General features: G+C 42.8%; 1 protein-coding gene across 2 annotated transcripts in view; it reads left to right on the top strand.

Moving 5' to 3' along the window:
* The window catches only part of fggy (FGGY carbohydrate kinase domain containing), a 521,756-nt gene that overhangs the window by 20,982 nt on the left and 484,156 nt on the right, over window positions 1–16,618 (top strand). For both annotated transcript variants that reach the window (XM_070886941.1, XM_070886940.1), the window contains exons 2-3: window positions 11,691–11,878; window positions 13,776–13,887. In XM_070886941.1, the coding sequence (XP_070743042.1) occupies window positions 11,702–11,878; window positions 13,776–13,887 (289 nt within the window). In that variant the 5' untranslated portion in view covers window positions 11,691–11,701. The remainder of the gene's footprint in view (window positions 1–11,690; window positions 11,879–13,775; window positions 13,888–16,618) is intronic.

Raw genomic sequence — 16,618 nt, 5'->3', positions numbered from 1 at the left:
GCCCAAGGAAGCAGTTGAGGCTAGCTCATTGAATGTATTCAAATCACAGATCGATAGATTTTTTAACCAATAAGGGAATTAAGGGTTACGGGGAGCGGGCGGGTAAGTGGAGCTTAGTCCACGGCCAGATCAGCCATGATCTTGTTGAATGGTGGAGCAGACTCGAGGGGCTAGATGGCCTACTCCTGTTCCTAATTCTTATGTTCTTATGTTCTAACAAAAGGACAAAATAGGTTGATTATTGAACATTCCTTGAAAGTTTCAAGTCAATGGGAAGTTGTTACCAATCAATGTGGCTGATGAATTAGCTGTTGATACAAATAGTGGCTCTTCTCAATCAATAAGAATATTAAACAAGTCCAAAGTGAGAAAAGGCCGTTTAGCTCATCAAGCCAGCTTCATATGATTATTTCATAAAGAAAGAATTGCATATATTTAGTGCTTTTCACGACCACCGGATGTCCCAAAGCGCTTTATAGCCAGAAAAGTACTTTTTAAAGTGTAGTCACTGTTGTAATGTCAGTATCATGGCAGCCAATTTGCAGGAGTAGGTCATCCGGCCCCTCGAGCCTGCTCCCCCATTCAATAAGATCATGGCTGATCTGATCATGGACTCAGCTCCACTTCCCTGCCTGCTCCCCATAATCCCTTATCCCCTTATCGTTTAAGAAACTGTCTATTTCTGTCTTCAATTGATTCAATGTCCCAGCTTCCACAGCTCTCTGAGGCAGTGAGTTCCACAGATTTACAACCCTCTGAGAGAATTTTTTTTTCCTCATCTCTGTTTTAAATAGGCAGACCCTTATTCTAAGATCATGCCCTCTAGTTCTAGTCTCCTCCATCAGTGGAAACATCCTCTCTGCATCCACCTTGTCAAGCCCCCTCGTAATCTTATACGTTTCGATAAGATCACCTCTCATTCTTCTGAATTCCAATGAGTCGAGGCCCAACCTACTCAACCTGTCCTCATAAGTCAACCCCCTCATCCCTGGAATCAATCGAGTGAACCTTCGCTGAACTGCCTCCAAAGCAAGTATATCCTTTCGTAAATTTGGAAACCAAAACTGCACACAGTATTCCAGGTGTGGCTACACCAATACCTTATATAGCTGTCAAAAGACTTCCCTGTTTTTATACTCCATCCCCTTTGCAATAAAGGCCAAGGTACCATTTGGCCTTCCTGATCACTTGCTGTACCTGCATACTATCCTTTTGCATTTCATGCACAAGTACCCCAGGTCCCGCTGTACTGTGGCACTTTGCAACCTTTCTCCATTTAAATAATAACTTGCTCTTTGATTTTTTTCTGCCAAAGTGCATGACCTCACACTTTGAACATTATACTCCATCTGCCAAATTTTTGCCCACTCACTTAGCCTGTCTATGTCCTTTTGCAGATTTTTTGTGTCCTCCTCGCACATTTTCCTCTCATCTTTGTATCATCAGCAAACTTGGCTACGTTACATTCAGTCCCTTCTTCCAAGTCGTTAATATAGATTGTAAATAGTTGGGGTCTCAGCACTGATCCCTGCGGCACACCACTAGTTACTGATTGCCAACCAGAGAATGAACCATTTATCCCGACTCTCTGTTTTCTGTTAGTTAGCCAATCCTCTATCCATGCTAATATATTACCCCCAACCCCATGAACTTTTGTGCAGTAACCTTTTATGTGGCACCTTGTCAACTGCCTTCTGGAGGTCCAAATACACCACATGCACTGGTTCCCCTTTATCCACCCTGTTGGTTACATCCTTGAAGAACTCCAGCAAATTTGTCAAACATGATTCCCCTTCATAAATCCATGCTGAATCTGCCTGACCAAATTTTGCTTTTCCAAATGTCCTGCTACTGCTTCTTTCAGAATGGACTTCAACATTTTCCCAATCACAGATGTTAGGCTAACTGGTCTATAGTTTCCTGCTTTTTGTCTGCCTCCTTTTTTAAATAGGGGCGTTACATTTGCAGTTTTCCAATCTGCTGGGACCTCCCCAGAATCCAGGGAATTTTGATAAATTATAACCAATGCATCCACAATCCCTGCCGCTACTTCTCTTAAGACCCTAGGATGCAAGCCATCAGTTCCAGGGGATTTATCTACCTTTAGTCCCATTATGTTACTGAGTACCACCTCCTTGGTGATTGCGATTGTGTTAAGTTCCTCCCCCCCCTCCCCCCCCCCCCCCCATAGCCCCTTGGCTATCCATTGTTGAAATATTGTTAGTGTCCTCTACCGTAAAGACTGATCCAAAATATTTGTTCAAAGTTTCTGCCATCTCCTTGTTCCCTATAACTAATTCCTCGGTCTCGTCCTCTAAGGGACCTACATTTACTTTAGCCACTCTTTTCCTTTTTATATATCTATAGAAACTATATATTTTGTGCTAGTTTAGTTTCATAGTCCATCATTCCTTTCTTAATCATTTTTTTAGTAGTTCTTTGCTGGCTTTTAAAAGCTTCCCAATCTTCTGTCCTTCCACTAGTTTTGGCCACTTTGTATGCCCTTGTTTTTAATTGGATACCGTCCTTAATTTCCTTAGTTAGCCACAGATGGCTATCTTTTCTTTTGCACCCTTTCCTCTTCACTGGAATATATTTTTCTTGAGACACCATTGTAGGAGCACCATCACCACAACTATTTTGTGTAAAACAATAAATCAAATTAAACAAATTAACTTTTACATTAGTGGTTCAAATTAACCTCGATTTCGAGGACGACTTGCCTCCACTCTAAAAGTGAGTTCTTAGGTGACTGAACAGTCTAATACAGGAATTACAGTCTCTGTCACAGGTGGGACAGACAGTCGTTGAAGGAAAGGGTGGGTGCGACTGTTTTGTCGCATGCTCCTTCCACTGCATGCGCTTGTTTTCTGCATGCTCTCGGTGACGAGACTTGAGGTACTCAGCGCCTGGATGCTCTTCCTCCACGTAGGGCGGTCTTTGGCCAGGGACTCCCAGGTGTCAGTGGGGATGTTGCATTTTATCAAGGAGGCTTTGAGAGTGTCCTTGAAACATTTCTTCTGCCCACCTGGGGTTCACTTTCCATGTAGGAGTTCCGAGTAGAGCACTTGCTTTGGGAGCCTTGTGTCAGGCATGCGAACAATGTAGCCCGCCCAACGTAACTGGTCGAGTTGGTCAGTGCTGCGATGTTGGGGATGTTGGCCTGATCGAGGACACTAACATTGGTGCGTCTATCCTTGCAGGGGATTTGCAGGATCTTGCTTTGTTAACAGCTTTATTAACCTGTCCTGCCACCTTCAAAGATTTGTGCACACATTTAGTTGAAGGGATACAGATTTAGGGCCCAAATTTGGCCTACCCGTTTTTTTCGGCGCACTCTCATGAGATGCGCCGACTTCCTAGGCTCAAAACGGCGCCAAAAAGATGTCCCCGGATTCTGGCCACTCTGTTGACTCTCCCGGGGATTGGCACGGTGTGGCGATCGCATTGGGGAGTGGAGCTAGGGCCTTGCGCGTGAAAGAGTGCTGGCGGGGGGCGGAGCTAAGGCCCTGCGCGTGAAAGAGTACTGGCAGCGCTACACATGCGCATTGGAGATTTCGAGCTTGCGCAGTAACGAATAACATCGGCAATCGGCCAGTTTCCTGTGCTCTCCCGCTTGGTCGTCCCGCCCGCACCTATCCCCGGCCAAGTGGCCTCCCGCACCGGCCGGCCGGCCCGCTGTCCGTTGATTCCTGCAGCCAGCAGCCTGTGTCTTCTAGGAGCCCAGCCCAGCCTGCCTGTGTGTTCTGCGAACCTGTGGCCAGTTCCCTGTGCTCTCGCACTCGGTCGTTCCGTCCACACCTATCCCTGGCTGAGTGGCCTCTCGCACCGGCCGTCCCACTGACTTCTCGGGCTCGAGTTCAGAAGGTAGCACTTAGTTTTTATTTTTTTATTTCTTCTTGATAGTTCTTTAATGTTGTTGTGCTTTGTTTAGTGCTTTGTAAGGTCCTCCCCGCTTCCCTTACCGCCCCTATCTCTGGCTACCTGCGCTGATTTCTTCACTCTCTACAAGGGTTTTCTGTGCGGCGACAAGTGGCCACATACGCTGGCCTAAGTTAGTTTGGAGCAACTATTAAATGTCCAAAGTGGTTTAAATGGCCAAAACTGGTGTAGGTGGCTGGTAATGCCCCGTTTTGACAAAAACTAAACTAAACTAAAAAAATCCTAACTAACTCACTTACACTGGTGCAATTTGAATGTGCAAACTGGGGATTTTTAAGATACTCCAGAAAAATCAAGTTGCTTCAAAAAAAATGGAGCAACTCTTGGGCAATTTTGGGCCCATAAAGTGGAGATCCAAGTGGACTGACTGAGGGGAAGTTAAAACCAGCTGACCAGCTGAGAGAAAACAACCCAGTAGGTTTAGAATAATATATATATGTTCATTAATATATATATGTTCATAAAACGAAAGACAAAATATTAACAGTTAACTACCTGATGGTTCAGTGAGTTTATCCAGTGAGTAGCTGAGTCATACCAATCAGAAAGATTCCAAGATCTGTTCTCCGATCTGTGCCAATCGTAGCCAGGGTAATGTGTGGTATGTCCGTTAAAATTGGCCTCAGCATTAGTGGGTGAGGGAGGAGAAAAACAGCCAGGGTTCACTCTATTGATGACTGCCCAGTGACCCCTGCTGGAAATTGCACATTTATGGTTGTCAGGTAAGGATAGGATTAGACTCCACTGTATCCTGTTAAGACGTTCGTGCATGAAAAATTGTCATTTGAGCAAGGTGCTAGTGTTTGACCAGCATCTGCGGGAGCATCAGTAAGAATTCAATGCTTTCAGCAGGGAAGGGAGGAGAAGGGGAAAAAATTGTCAACAAGATTTTAAAAATTATAAAACTAATACCAAAAGGATTCACTGAGATGAATAATAAAGTTAAAATACAGTATTAAGAACCAAAAAGCTTTCATGATAGAAATTAACAACTAAATGGAAAAGGAAATATAATATTGAGGGACAATTTAACTGAAGTACGATAAAAGGGCAGATTAAACACAACCTGACCGAAAACAATACTAGAAAATAAGGCAGGAACGAAATGTAATCAGCAGCATGAACAATAAGTTAATTAGTTTAAATAGTTAAAAATTAACTCCTTTAGAAAAGGGAAATATTAATGCAGCTAATTAAGCACGTCAATTGATTTTGTTAATTAAAAGATGAATTGCAATAAAGGGCAAATTTATTAAAATGTAAAGCAATATAGAGTTATTAGCTGAGAAATTGAGACACATAGCACTTGTTTTTGAAGCACTACACAGCATACGAAGTCTCGAAAATGACTGGTAGGAAATGCACACACACTTCCAGCCAGAAGTGCACCACCTGGGTAAGGACAAACAAGAGGAGTCCTTTACCCATGCCTAAACGAGGCGTTAGTCCCTTTCCATATGCAAATAAGTGACCTAACGCCTGTTTGAGGTCCATGCTCCAAGGCCGCCAGTGCCGGCAGTCGGGGATACTGGCCCTACGGAACACCTGCAACAAAGTAGGTAAGTAACTTAAGTGCTCATCCTGACACTACATTAAAGAATCCTCTCGATCGCCACAGATCCTGACCCTCGCAAATCCAAGACTCCTGACCCACTCACCTGAGGGCAGCTGCAGTGCTGGCATGGCCTGATTTCTTACCAGTCCTCTCCACTCTTCGCTGGCGGGCTCGAGCGCCACACTGGCTCTATTATAATGTGGTCTACGGCTCAATATGAGTGCAGTGGGACATATGGGCAGGCCATAACTTAAGCTGAAGGTCTATCTAATATTTGATGGAAAAATCCTGAAGTACATAAGAGCAGCAATGGTGAATATGGAAATATAGCATGTGAGTGTTGAAGGTGTGAGATTTATGTCCCGGGGGATATGGGTGCCTGTATTGCCAGAAGGTTTTCCTTTTGACACTTTATTTTGTGCATTTTCCAGCATTTTGGAGCCAATATGATTCTGCCTTTTAAGCCAAAACTAGTTTCTCTAGGTAACGTTAGAAATATTTAAAGTATGAAAATAAAAGTAGCTCCATGGACTTTAGTACAACTGTACAGGTACAATTAAAATGAATAGGTTTACCCCTCCTGTTAAAATAATGGATAGAGGACTGTCAAACAAACATTCATCTTCTATTATCTGCAACAGTAAATTCTGGCATATGTTGTTCTTGTGAATCTATCAAAAAGGTTTATTTTCTTCTAATGGAAACGAAAATTGTTATACACGCAAATAATCTGAAAACAGTAAAGTGCAGAGACAGGTACTTTCCGGGAACAACACAGGGAGCTGAATGTTGTGCTTGTCTCCAGGCTGGAGTAGCAATTTGTTATACTCTTATTGATTATTAATGTCGCTCCTCGTATTTCCTCGTGGATGTCTATTGCCTTAATATAGGTGGTAATAAAAGGACCTTATCAGTGTGTCATAAACAAACTGCCAACAGCTTGGTTACGGAACATAACCGGGCACTGCGAATTACACACAAACAAGCAAATGCCTTACTCCATACAGCATAGTAGTGTATGGTAGTAACATTCTAGATATGGGAAGTTAAGTGTAATTTATTTAAATTAAGAAAAGCTCATCACCATTTATACTTCACTCTTCATTTCTAAATGCAGACAGTTCCACCAGTGCAGTGACATGAATGCTCACTAAATGGTTAATGTATTTATATTGGGAAACATCCTCTGTATCTCAAAGAAGTGTCTGCAGCTGGTGTAGAGGGAAATAAACCAACAATGCACAAAAAAAATCCCGAGAGAAATTACATATTGTCAAAACCTTATTTTAGTAACCTCATTTTAACCCCGAAAAACATAATGAACTCTCAAGAAACATTAGCTCACATCAAAACTTTTCTGCTACAACTAATCGTCGACATACACATTAGTGCCATGGGCTTGCCTTTTTGCCCTCTAACTGATCTGATTGGTTCTGACAGCCTTCACTTGTGCCTTCAGATTGATTTGATTGGTTCGTATTGACAACCTTCAGTCACAGTGAACAAAGCTGCTTTTTCTTGTGAAACAGTGACAAGCTGACACTGAGAAGCTGATTGTCAACCTAAGAAGTTGATAGTTGGCATGTATGTAGTTTTCTTGATTCAGTCAAAATGACTGAGTTTACTTCAAATATGTAGGGCATCAGGGACTTTTGGTAGAGCTTATGTTTATTTCCAAAGAAGGACATGACCAGAAATGCTGTGCTACTTGGGCGGTCTGCATAGGCTATGTTGTCAATGCTCATATAACCATTCCTAATCTCTGCCTACAGTATGAGAAGCCATAGCCCCACTATGGTCTGGCATGAGTCCTGTGTTCTTTATTTTTAAACAGTGTCACTATTCTTAATACTGTTATGGTGTTGTGCAATGGTGTTATTGATGATATGGATAGAACTGATAATGCACTTTAGCCCACAATGGAGATATCACTTGTTGACAAACAATATAATGGTGGTGGATTCTGCATACACCATACACACCATATTTTAAAACCTTGGGGAAGTGACTTAAAAAACCCCCGTCATTTGGGCTGAAAGAGTTTGGTCGTTCTTGTTAGTTTAAGTTGGTTTATGTTTTTGTCTTGATGCCCGATGACCATCTTCTGTATCTCAAATGTGAAGACTTGTGTAAGCACTGGATTATTGGGTCTTCAACTTCTTCCAAATAAAGCTCCAAACGCCTTGATGCATGCAGTAGTGAGTATATTTAATAGTAATGACTAACAATAATACAAAGCAGCAACTGCAACATTACTTCACCTTTTGTCTGCCTGCCCTGTTCTCTTCCTCTCTCACAGAACCATTTGGGCTTGGTCGTACTTCCTCCTCCTCTTCCACAGAGTCGGGAAGAGTCACAATGCCACTGCACACAGCCCAGGCTCTCAGGATCATCAGACAAGTAATTGTTGGGGTCCCTGTGAGAGCATGGTACTGCCAAGCTGACCTATTTCAGAGAAGTAATAGTGGAAGAGATTGTGTTGTCAAAACAAAGCTGCAGTAACTCCTCAGAATAAAATAAGACTGTAGTTTATTTATTTGTACCTCTATTAGGGGGTGATTTTAATTCCAAAAAACGGGTGGGTTGGCGTCGAGTGGAAGGTGAAAGAGTTAAAAAATTGAATCCCAACACCAAACCGCCCACTTCTGGTTTTATCGAAGTTAGGATGAGGGACCCCACCCGCTCCCAGGAGATAGGTTGCCCATTTATAATATATAATGAGCCTGGCATGCCCCATGATGAACCACCGTTACAAATTTAACTCTGGCTGGTTGGGTTTCCCAGGCCTCGGGGAACCCGCCAGCTAAAGGAAGGTGAGGACTGCTTGATCCAAGGGGTAAGTGCCTTTACACTTTTCTGCTGAATCCAGTGTCCCTGCCTCACTAGCCCCCGTGATCAGACCCCCTCCCCCCTGCCCCCCGCTGAGGTCTCTGATTTTCCCCCCACCTCCAGGCCTCTAATTACCCCATGAGGCCTCCGATGCCCTCCACCCCCCCACCCCACCCTCCACCCCCCCACCCCGCCCACCAGTCCGAGGCCTTCGAATTCCCTCTCCGGCCTCCGGACCAGATGCTCCTCCGGCCCCAATTCACACTCACCCACATCCTTTCCCTCCCTCCTCTCTGCAACCTAGTACCGTGGGCCTACACACCCTCAGCCATCCAGCCTCTCCATCTGGCTGGCTGCAGGCAGGAAACATAGCTTTGAAATGTTAATCAGGTCTTTAAATTTGGCATGCCTGCGGGAAACCCGTTCTCCCAGGTTTCCCGACTGAATTCTAGCTCCTCCCCCCTGCCTCCCCCCCCCCCCCCCCGCCCCCGGCCTGCCGCCCCACCCGCTCCTCCCCCCACTCTCTCTATCTGCTTCTAGTTTAAAATCCTGGACATAAAACGTTATAAATTGTGGAAATCAGAAATTACTGCCCAGAGTCCGAATTTTGAGCCTTCAGTGACGACTATGATTTGCTTCTGAATTTGCAGGATTATCAGACAATATAATTCTCCATTGGCAGGCAGGAAGTGAATTGGATTCTATTTCTTTATGTCATTGAGAATAAGAGAGTTAGGACTAGTACATAGGGCTAATTTATTTGAGTTCCCTCTGCCGCTGTCTTGTCTTCTGGCTGCTCTTATTCAGAAAACCTGCCTGCACTGCCCACAATGGATCAAACATTTGCTGGCATTGCATCCACTATTTCCTTGTATGTACCCCCAATCGGCAAGACTACCTACCAGCAGTTTAAACTCAAATAATCAGCTTGACAAAGTAAAAATACATGATTACATATTAATTTGGGACATTATGTTTATTTTGCTGTAAACGTTCAGCTTTTTTTTTCAAGCTTTTTATAATTCTCTGCTTCATAAATGTTGGCAAGCATACATGGATAATAATAACATCTACATTGAACATGAAAGTTATCCCTTCCTGGAGGTTACATGGTTGCAGGGGGTAGGAAGTGTCCAGTCATGATGCTCCAGCCATCATGAGTGTGGGGTAGGCTTGATGGACCAGTTGGTCTTTTGCTACTCGTCATTTTCATATGTTCGTATGTAACTGACATCTTCTCATCTTTGGGATAACATTGATGGAACATAACAGTCCCAATTTTAACTCCGGGCGTGTTTTGGCAGATGGGTAGAAGTGTGAATTAGAAACTCACCCACTGCTTCAGAAATGAGGCCTGAGCTATTTTAGCTCTCGGGCCTCATTTAAATCCCACCTGAAACATGGGATGTCAGCAGGAAAAGATGGAAAATCACAAGTTAGGTGGCAGGTTTGGCTGCATGGGCCATCCTGCAATTGGGAAGAGGTGGGATGATGCAGTCCACATCAGGTGAGGCCTAAGCTTTCCGTGTGGGACCTGGACCTACTGGCCTCACAAGGAAAGTAAAAAAAAAAACTTACCCATTTGGCACGATCCTCTTCCTCGACTTCACCTGGTGGGAAAGCCATTGAGGGTTCCTGCTCAAGCTGTCCAGTTAAAACTGCTTCTGATCCCGATGATGTCATTGGAACCCGACATGCATATGTAAATAAGGATGCGGCTGGCTTTTGGCCAGCTGTCTTTGCTGCCTGTTCAGTAGAGCAGGTTAAAATTGGGAGCTGTCAGATCCTGGTGGCTCCAGGCAAAGTAAGTCACTTGGGCGATTTTAGCTGCTCACTTACCTGGTTTCCACTGGGTGCGTAGCATTAAAATCGCCCCCAACACATCTTTTGTATACCACATGTGTGTCCAGGAAACCAAAGGATAAATTTGTGTTAGTTTATGAATGTGGACTACAGAATGTAATATGACAACCAGGATAGTTTTTACATCAACTGCCAACAAAATTCGTGCCTGAAATTCAATGTACTCTTTTCACATGAGCAAAAGAACAGAAAAGGCCTTTCAGCTCAATAATCATATTCTTTCCAACAAACCATTAGATAGCTTAAGTCATAGCAACGTGCCCCCCACCCACCCCCCGGACCACCCTTACAGTAAAAAACTGTGATATACTTTATCTGATAGAGCAAAAGCTAAGACATATTTTATTGCAGTTGTATCTAGAAAACAGGCCCTCTTCTGGAAGGGGGGGAATGCAACCATTTCATGTATTTACTCATTTTCTCAAAATGGATCCAGAATATTTTGCATTATTATGAATTTCTAATTAATTTTGTATTTGTTTTTACTAATCTTGTGATCCATCTACGTTCTTATTTACATCTACACTATTTGTGTGTTTCAGCATTTTGAAGATGTGTAACATTTTCCCCAATGGGAATAGGTTCCCTTTTGTGAGTCTTCATAACTTAGTGTTTTAAGTCTGAGAATGATCATTGTTATTATGTACCTTTCCCTAGTGCATTCGCTTTCTTTTGAGGGTAGGGTGCCAGGCATTCTAATATTCTAAATATCTCATTCTCAAATAACATTTGTTTTTAATAATAATAAATGGCCCTCAAAGTGCATCCCAAAACTCATTGATAACAGCATCACATTAACAGGATATTTTCAGTGAATGGTTGCTAATCATAGATCATACAACAGATGACCACTTATTCATTAAGTTTGTTTTTCATTTGATGAAGAATGAATCTATCTATGATATTATATAGGGACAATAGACTGTTTCATCACTGAATTAGAGCCCCATATGAAAGAAAAAAGAAAGGTAAATTACGTATTTAAATTGGTGTTCATGGACTGCATAAAAGTCATGCTATAATACTAGCCATTTTATAGTTTTTGACCTGATTTCACACATGCACATAAAAGCTCTGTGTGGACTGTTGCAACGGCTTTGGACTTAGAGCAGTATAGCCCATAAAATTAACTTTTCATCTTCTCTAAAAGGAAGTTAGTTCTGCAAAAAAGTTAGTCATAGGTCAAGTGATCTGCCAAGTATTAAGTTGCCCTCAGTCATTTAAGTGTTTTTTTTATAGATAGAATATCATTAATAGTTCATATTAAACATTAAAATTATTTTAAATTAAATACTGTACACAGTGGAACTTTGGAAGAAATTTCATAAATTAGAAGTAACAAAAAAAATTAGAGAGTTGTTGCATCGTCACTTCATAAATTTATTACTGATGAATTGTCAGATCTTCCTTATTTGTGACTTTGTAAATGATTCAATATTCTTCACTTGTGGAATACTATGTTGCACAGTTCCCAATTTAATATCCGTTATTTAATTCACAGACTGATCCAACATGCATTACTACATGGGGATCGACGTTGGAACTGCAAGTGTACGAGCAGCACTTGTAGACCAGAATGGCAAAGTGATAGTGCAAGCTGAACAACCGATCCAGATTTGGGAGCCACAGCCAGACTACTATGAGCAGTCTTCTGCTGATATCTGGGCAGCGTGCTGTACTGTTTCAAAGGTATAATAATAAGATTTGTGTGAAAATATTGAACAAAACAACTAATCACAGACCATGCTGTATTTCTATAACTCAGAAATCGTGCACTTTGTCCACTACTGGTATTTCTATCAAATACAAAGAACTACAGTTTAAGCCACTGAAATGTAACACTATAGTTTTCTGTCAATTCTCATTGCTTTTTGTAAAGATGAATGAAAATGTTACAACAATAACTATAGGGCTGAATTTTCAGCTTTTATGTTTTTGGGGCGATAATGGTAGGGTGGGGCGGGAATGTTAGCGCCCAGGAATAATTTGCACCTCAGTAGATAAGTTTGGGTAGCTGGGCCCTGTGTCGGGGGAACAGCGCCAAGGTAGGCGTTGTACACCTCTCTTGGCGTTAGGATGGGAAACTTCCGAGCTAAAGAGACGGCCTGGGATCGCTCCAAGAGACACCTTGGGGGGGGGCGGGGGGCGCAAGGGGGGAAAAAGTAAAAAAAAAACACATAATCATTGCCCATGCCACCACAACACAAATCACAAAAAAAATTAAAAGAAAAAGCAATCACATTTACCTTAGGAGTCCATTACTTACCTCTTTGCTGACAGGCTGGTTGGACTGCCCTGTTTTCCCATGCAGTCAGTGGACGGGTCGGGCAGGAGTTCAAACTCATGCAACCAGGGGCGTTGCACAATGGCGGAGCTCTTCCGGGCGGTGCTGCTCCGTGCCGTCACAAAACATGACCTGAGGATCGCTGCGGGGAGCTGGAGACTAACCGCCTGGCCAAAACACCTCACCACCGCCATTGCCACCGCTCCGAAAAACAGAGTGCAGAAGACCCAAAAATCTAGCCCATAGTCCTTTTGCCATTTGGCATGAGTACTATGATTATTAATGCAGCATTTTTATTTGGCAACAACAGTTTCCTCCATAAAACCAAAATTTCCTGGCATGTCATGGGATGTTGGGTCAATATGATATTTGTTGTAGATGGATTGGAAGATGAGCCACTGGCAACTAGCACTGTTGTGGTTAGAAAAGGAAGAGACAATTGCAGCACAGTCATTTAGTTGAAGAGATTGCTGCAACTGCCTCATATTTTTCCTGTGCTGCACTTCTACATTATATTTAACTGTTTTTCAACAGCCTTAAATAGACTCTGTGACCAAGAATAAGCTGTTTACTCTGGAAAAAGAGGCCCAATATGGGGGCTGCTGCTGTAAAGTGATACAGATAACTCCATTCATAACTCCAAAATTCACATGTTGGCATGTGATATATTTCAGCAGCTCACATGTGGAGCAAGAGTTGTCTATTATGATCCTGGAGTCATGCTATTGTTTGGGCAAAAATGGTGCTCTCTGGAGACCTGAAATTTACCTCAAGAAGTGACTGTGCTGCTGAACTGGAGAGAATTTCAAATGCAAAAACATGAAAATTGTGCGGCCTTTTCAATGTGTGTTGTACTGTTGTGGGGAAGTAACAAGTCAAGGTCAGGTAGTTTTCCAATGTGAATAAGGAAATTGGATGCATAATAATTCCCAGACTTTCTTGCATATCACCCAGCAGCCAGTTTCAGAATGCCACTGGTGGTGGCCTGGGAGAGGGTTTCTTACCTGCATTCTTAAGAGTGGATAGAACATTAAGTGGAGAGACCATGAAGCAAAGGGGAGAAAAATACTATAAAAAGAAGCATTCTTGCATTAAAAAATAACACAACTTTGTGACTAGTATTTCCCCAGCTTTGAAGCTTGATTAGGCACCTGCACAGACTGAGCTGAGAGTTTGAAAGAGGAGGTGGGTGGAGGAGGAAACCAAAGGAAACGTTTGATCACTGGATACAGTAAAATGCAGATTATAATGATACAAATTAACAACCAATTCTATTATTGCATATTTTCCTTTATTTTGCAGAAAATAGCTCAGACGGTTGATCTGAGTAATATCCGCGGGCTTGGTTTTGATGCCACCTGTTCTCTTGTTGTACTTGATGTAAACTTTGAGCCTCTAGCAGTGAATGCAGAAGGTAAGTCTGTCACTACTTCCCATCAGATATCAAACACTCCATGGTTGAAACATTGCAAAGGTATTACAGTTGTAGTTGGCATAATGTTACATGGCGTAATGTTACATGACATAATGTCATGTGATGTAACGTTATAAGTCATAACATTATGTAACATGTTCCTCCTGCAGGTCCATACCTCGCTGCTGTGTAATGTTGTGCAGAGCGCAACACACCACAACCAATCTGGAGACCCTGGCTGGTGTGTATTGAAGGGGAACATCCACACCTGTCCAGGCACCTGAAACATATCTTCAGCATGCCGATGACTTGTTCGATGACACATCTAATGATCATATGGCATTCATTGCATTGCTCCTGGGCCTCTTTCCTCTGCTTTGTGAGACGAGTCATCACCCACCTTTTAAGTAGTTATCCCTTGTCTCCGAGCAATCTGCCAGTAACTTTGTTTCGAGGTGCGAAGAGTTCAGGTGTGGGGGGCGGGGCAGGGGGAGGTGGATTGGTGCAGGATGAAAGTTTCATGGAAGCTGGCTGGGAATCTTTTGCACATCTGCATAAAGATCTTTTTGTGGTTGCACACCAGCTGCACATTGATGGAGTGGAAGCCCATATTGAAATTGATAATCTGCCTCTCCCGATGAGTTTGCATGCACACAATCCAACACCTTGAATTAAAATATCGAAGTTGGTGACTCAGAGCCAGTTTCCTAATGCTCTCAGATTTTTCCAGGATTTCACTCCCCACCCAAACCCACATGCTCACCCATGTTAAAATTCCTCCCTTGGTGTCTAGCACAACTTTGATTGAAGTCTTGATCATGACATTTTGTGTGCAACACCATGACAAATTGACCAGTGTTTATAAAATAACTAAAATAAAAGTCTATGTTGAAAAGGGGTAGATTCAGTTAAGAAGCTAATCCATTTTTGGAACAGCTTAACAAAGTGTGTTGAAGGAGCAAGTAAGTTGAAAAACAAATTACTGGTTACAACTGTGCACGAGGTTGGCAGGGGTGGGGAAGAGCGGGTTGATGGTATAGGTTATACCCATGTTGGGATGGAACAGGCTTGATAGACTAGCTGGTCTTTTCCTGTACTTTTTCATATGTTCGTATGCATATTCATGGCCACTAGTCCAACAGGAAAGCAAGTTCCATAAACTTAATGGGGACTGATTTTTTTTTTGCATTGCACCTGGGGAGTTTTCAGATCTCCAGTGTTATCTTGGCTTTCCCCCAGGGGCTGGATACTTGCACATGAAACAGGTGTGTCATTTATGTAAGTGAGGTGTGAGAGGCATAATGATGCTTTATTTTGCTGTCAGTACCCTGGGTGGATGCCGAATTAGAGCTACACTCAGGACAACTCCCTTAGGCACTGTACCAATCCTACTCATAACAGAGGATCTGAGAAGCGGCAGGCAGCGAGAAGGTAGGGCCAAGAAAAAGGTAGTATCTTTTCTTTTTGCACGTACTCAACCCCACCTTTAGGCTAGAGGACTTCTGGTTGCTGATTTTTGACAGTAATCAGAAGGCCCTCAGTTGGTGGCCCTTACTCTACTGCAGGCCTTGCAGGAGCAGCTGGATTTCTGCCCCATTTCCAGGTGCAAGTCCTGTACCTGGGGAATGTCAGGCCAATTTAAATGATTTGAATCCATAAATTTAAGCACGTTCTGGTCAAGTCAGATGTATGCACTTCAAATGTGTCTGACTTGTGCCTAGGCAGGGAAGAGGGGAGAGAAAAATCAGACTATGGTCTATCCTGCCCTTGAGATTTTCTATATTTCTAATTTCTCTCATTTAAATATCTAACATTTCAAAGAGTGCTGACAATAGACCAGCACATCATATGGTTGCCATTTTTCTAATCCTTTGGCCATTATCAGCAGTAATGTTCATATAGCTATTGTAACCGGAGAACAAAAATTTCAATTTCCAGTGTCTTGCTTTGAAAGGCTATCCCTTTATTTCTCCCAGTCCCCTTGAGCTCCTTGAATGTTGTATTTCCTCCACCTGAAAAGAAAGGCCAGTGGCCTCTCAGGACCTCCCGGCGCCCTAGTGTGATGCTTCTAAGAGTGGCTTGAGGATAACTTTTTCTATAATTTTTCATCCTTCCTGTGGTGCGGTGTTTGGCCTCTGCTTGGCATCCTAGCACAGCTGAAATTTGGGAACTTTGGAGTGGGGCAGAAAATAGGTCGGTGATTCTGGATCCCTACTCATTTTAATGTCTGCCCAATTTTCCAACATCACTTCAAGTGAATGGTAAAAGAGTCTGCCCTGAAATGGGTGGGTTTATTTAAATCAGGCAGTGGTGAGTTGATGATATCACATGCCCCATTTTCCAGCTTTACTTCAGGCGGATGTCAGAAGAGTCTGCCCTGAAACTTTCCTTTGTTACAACCACATTTATAAGAACATAAGAAGGAACAGGAGTAGGCCATACGGCCCCTCGAGCCTGCTCCGCTATTCAATAAGATCATGGCTGATCTGGTCATGGACTCAGCTCCACTTCCCCGCCCTCTCCCCATAACCCCTTATTCCTTTATCGTTTAAGAAACTGTCTATTTCTGTCTTAAATTTATTCAATGTCCCGGCTTCCACAGCTCTCTGAGGCAGCGAATTCCACAGATTTACAACCCTCTGAGAGAAGAAATTTCTCCTCATCTCTGTTTTAAATGGGCAGCCCCTTATTCTAAGATCATGCCCTCTAGTTCTAGTTTCCCCCATCAGTG

Source organism: Pristiophorus japonicus, chromosome 8, assembly GCF_044704955.1.
Source record: "Pristiophorus japonicus isolate sPriJap1 chromosome 8, sPriJap1.hap1, whole genome shotgun sequence".
In the NCBI taxonomy this organism is placed as follows: Eukaryota; Metazoa; Chordata; class Chondrichthyes; family Pristiophoridae; genus Pristiophorus; species Pristiophorus japonicus.
Note: the sequence above shows the minus strand (reverse complement) of the source record. Positions and strands in the feature narration are given on the sequence as shown.